Consider the following 9,127-nt stretch of genomic DNA (forward strand, 5'->3'; position numbering starts at 1 on the left):
TTGATGTAAAGTCATAGTTTTATTGAGCCAAGCATGTTTTCCAAAAGCAGCCTGCCCTATTGTGGTCAAATTGTTTCAGATTGCATATTTTATCTGTACACTTTATTTATAAAGCATTTGAGACCTAAGTCATCCTTGCTCACCTCGAGATGGTTTAATTAGGAATTACAATCTGTTCCTGTCAAAATTCTCTTTACAGTTGTTCTCTTTGAGGTACAGCATTGCAGAGGGCTGTGAATCATTGCAGTGGAAGGTTTTACAGAACTGCAGGAAGAAAGCACTACTACTGTTTGTTTCTTGCTAAATAAATGTCACACCGAGGTCAAGGAAGGGAGTACAGTGCATGCAGACCTAATAATTACATGACATTGTTAATTATCTTCCTAAGACTGCAGCTGCCAAGAGTCTGCAGTTAAAAGCACCTAGCAAGTATTCCACAGAGGCTGTAAATGACACCCCCATTTCTTGAAGTGGATCAGCAGTTTTGTAATCCCTTGCAGCTCACCTCTGCTGGGAACTCTGTCTCCTACAGGGATTTAATTCTGCCACTTGATACACTGAATATTAAGGAACTGGAAATGCTTCTATTGATGGTGTAGCTCACCTGCCTCTGAGGGCAGGGTTCACTGCAACTGGATCATTATCACTCTGAAGTTCCAGGCAAGCAGAACAGAGATCACTGTCCCCAGGTAAAGCTATTGATGTACACAGTCTGACTTGCCTCTCATTCCCTAAAAACCCATAAATAGTGCTTAAACTATGTACAGTCTCATAGAGGTGGGTCTTTATTCTTCCCACAAATAAATTATATTTTTTCTTTTTTTTTTAGAAAACCAAATGTTAACAAAGTATAAAAAGTAATGCCCTAACAAAACTACAGTGCTGTTATCATTCCATGCTGTCTTTTGATTGCTGCAGTAAAAGATGTATTTCTTCAAAATACTGCTTCTTCCAACATTGTCTTGTACTCTCTTCATGGGAGACAGGAACCCCTTTGCATTCCAGCTCCAGCTCCGACTGAGCCGCCACGTCCTGGAAGGTCAAGGCCACAGTTGCATAATGTTCTGAGGGAAGAGAACAGGACCCTTCAGTCAGGAGCTTTTTAAAGAAAGAAAAAATTGCCATTTGTTGCTGCTGGTTCCCTCTCTGCTCTGCCTCTTTCACAAGGCCAGGGACCAAGGGATGGATGTCCAGCCCAGGCTGGTCCCTGCCAGGACTGGTTCTTCTCCCTGCACAGGAGCCCTGCAGTAGCAGAGATCTGGGAAAACTCACCCTCAGGCCAGCTCCTACACCGCCACTTCAGGACCAGTCTTTGGCTTGGCACCTGGGGAAGAGAGGGAGGTTCTCCTTGTTAGCCCCTGAGAGAATTCCCATCCCAGTTCTCCCTCAAACACAGGGAGAGGAGCAGCATCTTATGGCATTCTGGACATGTGCATGTAAACAAGAGCAAGATTGGGGTCTGGGTTTTGAAATAATAAAAATTGTTTTCATGGAGCTCTCAGCGTGCTGCATTCCACTGTTGTGTTTCTGCTGTGGGAAAAGACCGGGACTCACTGGGTACTGCACATAAAACACTGATTTTCTTGCAGGAAACAAGGCCAAGCCCAGTTTTCCCCACTGAAATTTTGAAGTGTGACTGAGAGATTGTGTTACACAACCCAGCCTGGCCCAATACACAAGTCAGGCACTCCTGCAGATGAAAATGGTTTTTAGGACATTTCAAAAATGCAGCTGAGCTCTAATTATCAGGTTTTTCCCTTCTATTTGCACCAGCATTCAGTTGGGACAGGGTAACACTTGCCCTGAATAGAACAGAGAGCAATTCCCCAGTTAACAAGAGCGATTTGGTTGACAAACCTTAAACCTTCCTCCTCTCAGTTACAAAGAATTGTGCTGGGTTTTCTGCTCCCTCTGCAGGTCCTTAGGTGTGGTCAGTCCCACACAAAAACAGACCAACTGTTTGGCTGTGAAATAGAGAGGAACTGAAATACTCACTAGAGAAGCTGAAATTCACTTATTTATGCTGCTTTTTAGCTCAGAGAAGGAACCACCCTCCCTTCCCTTTTTAAAGTAGAGCAGGAGCTTTTTACCAGTTCTGTGTATTCACCACTGACACAGCCCTCAAACATCTGGAGTTTGCCTCCTTTCTCTGCTTCAATCACAGCTGGGCACTTGGAGAACTTCTGTACCAACTAAAAAAAAAGAAAAACACAAAATGCACCAGGCTGGGAGACAAGGGAGGGGAGCTGCAGGAATCAGAGCCATTTCTGTTCCCAGAGGTGGCCCTGGGGTGGTAATTTAAAGTTCTCCAATACCAGCCCAGACTCCTTTAAAGGCCACAACCCAAAATTAGTGATTGTGTGTTTCATACCCTATAAACAACAGTATCATCACCTCCAGTAATTTAATTAAGCTGTGGGTAGCAGCAGTGCCATTACTGAGCCCTTCAGGCTCCTCAATAACACCAACATCAAAGAGCAAAGCTTTTGTTAGGGACAGCACCCAAACCACAGAACAATGCAGCTTCACTTTGTTAAGGGAACAATTGGCAAAAAAATTTCTAAGGCAGGCTAATAAACTCTCATCAAATGGAATTTGTACTCAACACTTTGATGTGTTCATTATTCACATAACTCTTCAGCAGCATCAACAGCCACATTCAGTTAAAAGACTCCTGAAAGGATCACTTACTTCCTTCTTTGTGAAGATGCTGTACAGTTCATCAGCTGGAGAGTTGAAGACTTCCCTCATATATATCCTCACTGTTGGAATTTTTACTCCAACCATATCCAGAGCCTGTGGTGTAACAGAGTCCTGCAAAGCAAAAACACATTCCCAGGAATCAGAATTAGTGTGAGATCTGGACCCTTCAAAGTGCTGGCAGGGCAAGGGGGTTGCCACCTGCACCTTCTCAAGCACAGGCTGTGAACACATGCAATTGCACACTGTATTTCTGCATTTCCTCAGCAGTTTTATTACCCAGGAGTCACTGCATTCAGAAGGAGAACCTGAAGCCAACACACCTGCACAGGGCTCCCGCTTGGTTTTCGCTCCGTGGCCAGTTCCTGACCTACAGCAGCTTTTGTTGGCAGAATCATTCCCAAGGTGAACTCTGAAATGAAGAAAAGCACTTCTCAGTGTGAAATTGAGCTGTTCAAACCCCTGACATTCAGAGACTCAGTGAAGATCACCACAACCCTGGAGAACGGGTAAAACTGAGCGGGACATAAAACTCATCCAGCTTCCCCAGTTTACTCTTTGGCTTCCATCAGGAACAGCCCTAACAGCAATTTCCCTTCAAAAGGCTTTTCCAAGTTACCTGCCCCCAAAGCAGAAACATCTGCACAGACTTCTGGCAGCACAGCAGATGTTCAGATCAAAGAGAAATAACACCCAAAGAAATTCTTCTAAGTTTGGCAAAAGGCTGGAGTGAAACTCAGTCCAGAATGGAGCCGTCACTGTCAGAGGCTGCTGCCCTTTGAGCTTCCAGAGTTAAAGAATCTTTGGATACCCTAAAAATCATACACAGTAATTTCTCAAGCCAAAAACTGGTGCATCCAACTTGGGAAAATTAGACAGCATTTAACAAAGAGGTAATAATTGAACAAAGTATTTCACAATCAGAGATGTACCTGATAACATTCTGACTACCAGCTGTAAATGCATCAATTTTTTGAGCATACTTTCCTGGTTCTTGGAAACAGCTGTCATTCACAAAAATACCAGAGTTCAAAAGAAAAAAAAAAGGAAAAATTAAATTTCGTTCACCTTTGGTTCAGAAGAACAAGTGAAAATTTATAAATTTAGTAAGTTTAGGATAATAAAGCCTTAGAATCTCAAATGATAATGCCAAGCTTAAAGAGGAGCAGAAAATGAATTTATAGAGTAAAGAACAGAAATAAAGACAGCATTTCAGAAATTCTAGAAAATAACTAATTTAATTAATAACTAAAACAAAGGGTCACAAAAATAAGGCAGCAGTTCAGCAAGGAAGGCAGTTTTTTAAAATCAGGCAACAACAAGAAATCCTAATATTGGCCAGTCCAGGTAGGGCCAAGCTGAGCCCTGGCAGGGCCTGTGTGACCCAGCACAGCCTCAGTCACTGCAGAACCTTCTGGACACGGCCACTTTCAGAGCAAAACCAGATCCTGAGTGTCAGGACTGACTGAAGTCAGCTGGTGACAATTAAAGATCACAGCAGTACGAACCCAGGGCTGTGGCACTGTCTGAGCAAGGCCTTCAGGAGAGGCACCTGCACAGGACACTCCAAGGTGCTGATTAATCCACCTGGCTCCATTTACCTGTTTTAAGTGCTTTCAGGTAGTCCCTCAGGGCCTCTCTGACTTTGGTGGTTCCTTCAGTTCTCATCAGCTCCTTCAGAACATCCCCTTCCCCTTTCTTCTTGCTAACATTTATCTAGAAACAGAAAAAATGACAGCATTTGTGAGACCCCAGCCATGAGCCTTTGGGATCTGGCAACAAAGGAAAGTGTTTGGGCTTTGTTTGCTATGCTCAGAGGAGAGCTGCAATTTCCAATTCATGATCTTGGGGGAGCCAACCTTTGCTAAAATCAAGTCCTCTTAAGACATTAAATAAATGTAGTATCTCCACTCAGTCTAGTTCAGCCAAGAGCTGCTTCTCAGCAGAGGCTGAAGGATCTGTGGGAGCCCAGTACCCACTATTATCCAGCCAACACAGAGATTCCCTGAGGTCTTAGGGCTGGCAGTGGTTTGCTGTGTTGGTTTGGGGGTTTTTTTAAGACTCCAAGCAGAGTTCTTCTCAAATTTGTAGTTAAAATATTATCACAGTCATTCATTAGCAAAGCAAACTGCACATTTCTCACTGGTAAATTTGAGAACACAATAAGGCATTATTCAAAGTATAATAAACAAAAGCATGAAATAAACTATCCACATAGTAATTACCCCACTTAATAACAGGATAAATCAAAATATGATGCCTGATGTTGATTAATTTTATTTAAGAACTGTGGACCTATAGAGCCATACCAGTGTTGCACACCTACCTCTGTATCATCTACCTCATTTTCTTCTGACAGGTTAGGAATTTCAACAGATCCCTTATGTTTCTCACCAGACTCTTTGACTGTACCTGTATTAACATAACAAATTCTTAAGTGCATCATTGAAACTCTTTTCCCCCACAGCACGAGTTTCACACGTGGAACTCATTTGTACAAAGGTGTTACCTGAAGGGAGGTGCCTCGAGGCTGATTTAGAGGAACTGAAGAGCAACCTGAGCCTCTCCTGGGAGCTGTGTCCCCATCCAGGTGCCCCGAGGGGAGGACAGGGGCCCAGCTGCTCCCTGCACTGCTCCCACCTGCTCTGACAGCCTGGACATCTGAGGGTGGCCAGGGGAAAATCATCTCCTTCTCCCCTGAACGTGTCTGCTCTGCATTCAGGAGCTCCCTGCAATGCTGACCTTCCCTCTTTAATTGTGTGAAACTCCCAACATGCAGGAACCTTACCAGGAAACACACACGTGTAGAATGGAGAAGGATACAATTGACATTTTAATAACAGGAACTTCAGGTGCACATTCAGAGCACTTGATAGGACTTTTAAGCACTTTACAATAAAGAGTCAGCAAGGACAGGAATTCTGCTCCACTTCTGATCCCTCGGGGCCAAGGCCCACCCCACCGAGCTGCCCCATGCTGCTGTGCCTCAGATTGCACTGGAAAGATTGAAGTGAAGGGCTGAGGCTTTTTCTATTACACTGGAGACTCTTCCCCCTGGCCTTGCAAAAGTGCTTTGTTATTTAAATTAACTCACTAATTACATGACTGTAAAATCTCTTCAGAAAGCAGTAAGAGAATCAGGCAGGTCTGTCAGCTCAGTGCCAGAACATTAAAAATCTACCAAGGTGCTTCATCAGCAAAACTCCAATTCCAACAGCCCAGGGCTGAGCACGACTGCACAAGGGGAATTATCAGCAAGGCAGATGCAGAATTTCTGGGGAAATCACTTTCACAGGAGCCACCTGGTTCCCCTGCCCCTGACCATCACTCTCATTATTTTAATGACTGCCTGAGCCCCCATGACAGAACCCAACAAAAGCCCAGGTGCTCTTGGCATGGAGAGGAGTGCAGAGCTGTTGAACCAAAGTGCAAAGATCCCTCCCCACTCGGGTCTGGGGCAAGGAGGGATTGCACAACACACAGAGCTGTTAATCCACAGCCACACAGGGACAGCAGAACCAGAGCCTGGAGTCTCCCAGGAGAACCTGCCACTCAGTAAAGCCCTGGGGACTGGTTAATGCCATCCTTGGAACACTCCTGGGCCCACAAAGCCACCTCTGGGTGCTCTTCCCTGCCCTCTTCCAGCACCAGGATCAGCACAGGAAAACCACACAACGTGCTCTCTGCAGACAATAAAACCCAGCTGCTTTTTGGCTGCTGCCCAGAAAGGAAGTGCAGGCGTGCAGGAAGGAGTTTTGGGGAGCAAAACACAAACCTGACTTCAGTCAGCTAATCCTACCAGCAGTTTTCACAGCTTTAAAATAAAGTTTCACAGTGCCAGTGGCTGTGCTGGGCAGCAAAGTCCAAGCAGAGAACAAACAGAGCTGGTGGCTCCACATGACACAGGCAGAACGTTGGTGCAGCTCTGCATTTTCACTACCACTGTAATGTAAACAAAGGTTTACTACCTTTTTATCAATCACTCAAATTATGTGGTGGAATTTCACTGGAATTGAATAACAGACCTGAGAATAAATTATTTTTTGGTTTCCTGCCAGTCCAGTGTGAAGCACACATCTCAGAAAGAGCCAGCTATAACACACTGATGAAATACCTGCTTTAAAAGGACAAACGTGTTTTCACAAAGCTTGCACCACAATGTGGAATGATCCATTAAAATCCTCAATGCATCCTCTAAAAATGATAGAACAGCCATTTTTCTCAATTTTAGTGCCATTAAGTACATTCAGTCCCTCACTTTCTTGTTTCTTTATTACCTAAATTGCTAAACACGATATTTTTCCTACCTGGCACTTTCCAAACCAGCTGCAAATCTCAGGTTTCTTATCATTTGTCCTTACATACCCACCTTTTAATCAAAGCTTGAAGTCCTACTTATCCTTGAAGACTTGTAGAACTAATTACAGTTTTTTAGTTCAATCTGAACTCTCACTTCTAATTTAGAGCCCTCAAAACACACAACATGCTGGCTATCACAAAAAAAAAAAAAAAGAAAATCATCAGCCTCTGGGGTTTTTTTAAGAATTTCCTGCTGTGTAGTAGCCAACTCATTTACAATTAAGCTCTCAAAGCCATGATTCACTCAGCATAGCAAAGTCAGAGCTGTCTCTAAACACTGACCAGCATAAACACCTTGGAGAGAAACCATTTAGAGAGAACTTGCATAGAAACACAAACAAAATACTGTCTGCCTGCTTCTAACTTTATACTCTGAAACAAACCACACAAAGCTGAGCTAACCTCTGTTTAAAGCTTCAGGTGATCTTAGCTGAACCTAAAGAAGTCAAAAAATTGATTACAATTATTTTATCTGCATGGATTTAAACTGTACAAGAGTCTAATATTTGCCTTGTTCTCTGTTAACATTTACACCACAACTCTAAGTGTGGTCTCAGTTTATAACACACTTGGAACATATAAAACTACCTAAAACAAACAGGAGTACTCAGTTTAAAGTCCCCTCTTATTGTGGGTGCAGACTTCAATTCCAGATCTGTTCTGGTCTCAGCAATATTGCAGTCAGGGCAGCCTCCACACCCCAGGGCTGAGGAATACAGAGAGCATTTGGGGAAGCACGGCCTGTCGCTTGGCACTACAACATCCAGGGACAATTTCCTGTGCAGGCTCACTCCATCAGCTGCTCCTGCTTCTTACTCCAGTGCAAGACACAAGGTGCTGTCAAGTTTTAGGCATTTAATAAACGGGAAGAATTCCTTGGCATCACCAAAAGCCAAACTGCAAACCAAGAACTTGTCACGGGGCAAGCACAGCAGAGAGCAACTCCAAGAACTGGGACTGCAAATGGATATGGCACAACAAAAAAATGCACGGGCACAGCCCCCAGCACCCCAAATAGAAAATAGAATTATTTCTATTTCCCACTAAAGAGTTTTATCCTCCTGTAATTTGTAATTCTCAATGTAAACTACAGTTCGGTTTTGGAAACAGCTGTAATGTGACATCTCCTAGGTTTTCCTGCTCCCCAGAGGCACGGAGGAGCACACAGCTGTAATGTGGAGCTGGAATTCGGGCACAGTGTCACTGAACCAGCCCCGCACTCTGCTGTCAGTGCCACCACAATGCAGGCATTCACTTCTTGCAGAGCAAAGTGAGTAACCGTGCTGACAGACCGGGGACGCAGTGCCGAGGAATACGCGGTGGGAAAAGCCTGGCTGAAGGGGAAAGCCAAGCTCGGGTTTCAAGGTTATTTAGGAACACGCATTTATCCCGTCCGGGCCCACGTGGCTCCCGCAATCGCCTCCAGCCCCGGACTGAGTCACTGCAGCTCCCGCGTTCCGGGGCCCGGCTGCTCTGCGGAGGGACGGCCGCGACGGCAGCGGGCACAGCGCGGAGCCCCGGGCCGTGCCACCTCCCCGCCGGGCCCGGACACGCTGCCAGGGCCCGGCAATGCCCGCGGAGCCCCCCGCATGGCCCCGTACCTTTCCAGCTGAGGCGCAGGTTCCACTCGTAGAAGAAGATGAGTTTCCCTTTGCGGCTGTTGCAGGACGCTTCGCCCTCCACGTGTTTGAGGTCGCCGATCTCGCAGCGCCCGGCCTCGCCCTCCACCACCAGCCCCTCCAGCACCTCCTTCAGCTTCCTCTTGGACCAGCTGGTCGCGTCCCGCTCCGTCCTGCCCCGGGAGCCGCGGGGTCAGCGCCGGCCGCCCGTTCCCCCGGCCCTTCCCGCATCCCGGGGATTTGTTGCTGTTTTAGGGACTCACCAGTGCCAGTTGTTCACGTTGGTGGCGTCCGCCCGCTCCTCCACGATCCAGCGCGGGTCCCCCTGGCCCCACTTGGCCATGGCGCTGCCGCGGCGCCGCCTCCGCCGCCGCTCCTCCCGCTGCCCGCCGGCCGCTTCCGCCGCCACCGCCAGAAGGTGCCAGAAACTTCCCCGCCCCGCCGGAGGA

The 9,127-nt window shown here is 46.2% G+C and overlaps 1 protein-coding gene across 1 annotated transcript; it reads right to left on the minus strand.

Annotated features, from left to right (window-relative positions):
- LOC118684633 (activator of 90 kDa heat shock protein ATPase homolog 2-like) lies at nt 1-9,088 on the minus strand. The gene is made up of 9 exons (XM_036379637.2): nt 8,942-9,088; nt 8,661-8,851; nt 5,027-5,112; nt 4,302-4,416; nt 3,024-3,112; nt 2,692-2,814; nt 2,091-2,192; nt 1,273-1,324; nt 1-1,064 (listed from the first exon to the last, which is right to left on the minus strand). The coding sequence occupies exons 1-9, from the start codon at nt 9,019-9,021 to the stop codon at nt 889-891; spliced, it is 1,014 nt and encodes a 337-aa protein (XP_036235530.1). The 5' UTR covers nt 9,022-9,088; the 3' UTR covers nt 1-888.
- Nucleotides 9,089-9,127: the final 39 nt, after the last annotated feature.

The sequence above is a fragment of the Molothrus ater genome, chromosome 3 (assembly GCF_012460135.2).
Source record: "Molothrus ater isolate BHLD 08-10-18 breed brown headed cowbird chromosome 3, BPBGC_Mater_1.1, whole genome shotgun sequence".
Lineage (NCBI taxonomy): Eukaryota > Metazoa > Chordata > Aves > Passeriformes > Icteridae > Molothrus > Molothrus ater.

What these genes read in the sequence shown, in the direction of transcription:
- LOC118684633 (XM_036379637.2), bottom strand. Translation starts at nt 9,021, where the DNA reads ATGGCCAAGTGGGGCCAGGGGGACCCGCGCTGGATCGTGGAGGAGCGG. An exon ending in CCTGAAAGCACTTAAAACAG is followed by an intron (nt 3,113 to 4,301) that starts GTAAATGGAGCC and finishes TCTTCATTTCAG; the next exon opens with AGTTCACCTTGGGAATGATT. An exon ending in GTGGTGAATACACAGAACTG is followed by an intron (nt 1,325 to 2,090) that starts GTAAAAAGCTCC and finishes TCTCTTCCCCAG; the next exon opens with GTGCCAAGCCAAAGACTGGT.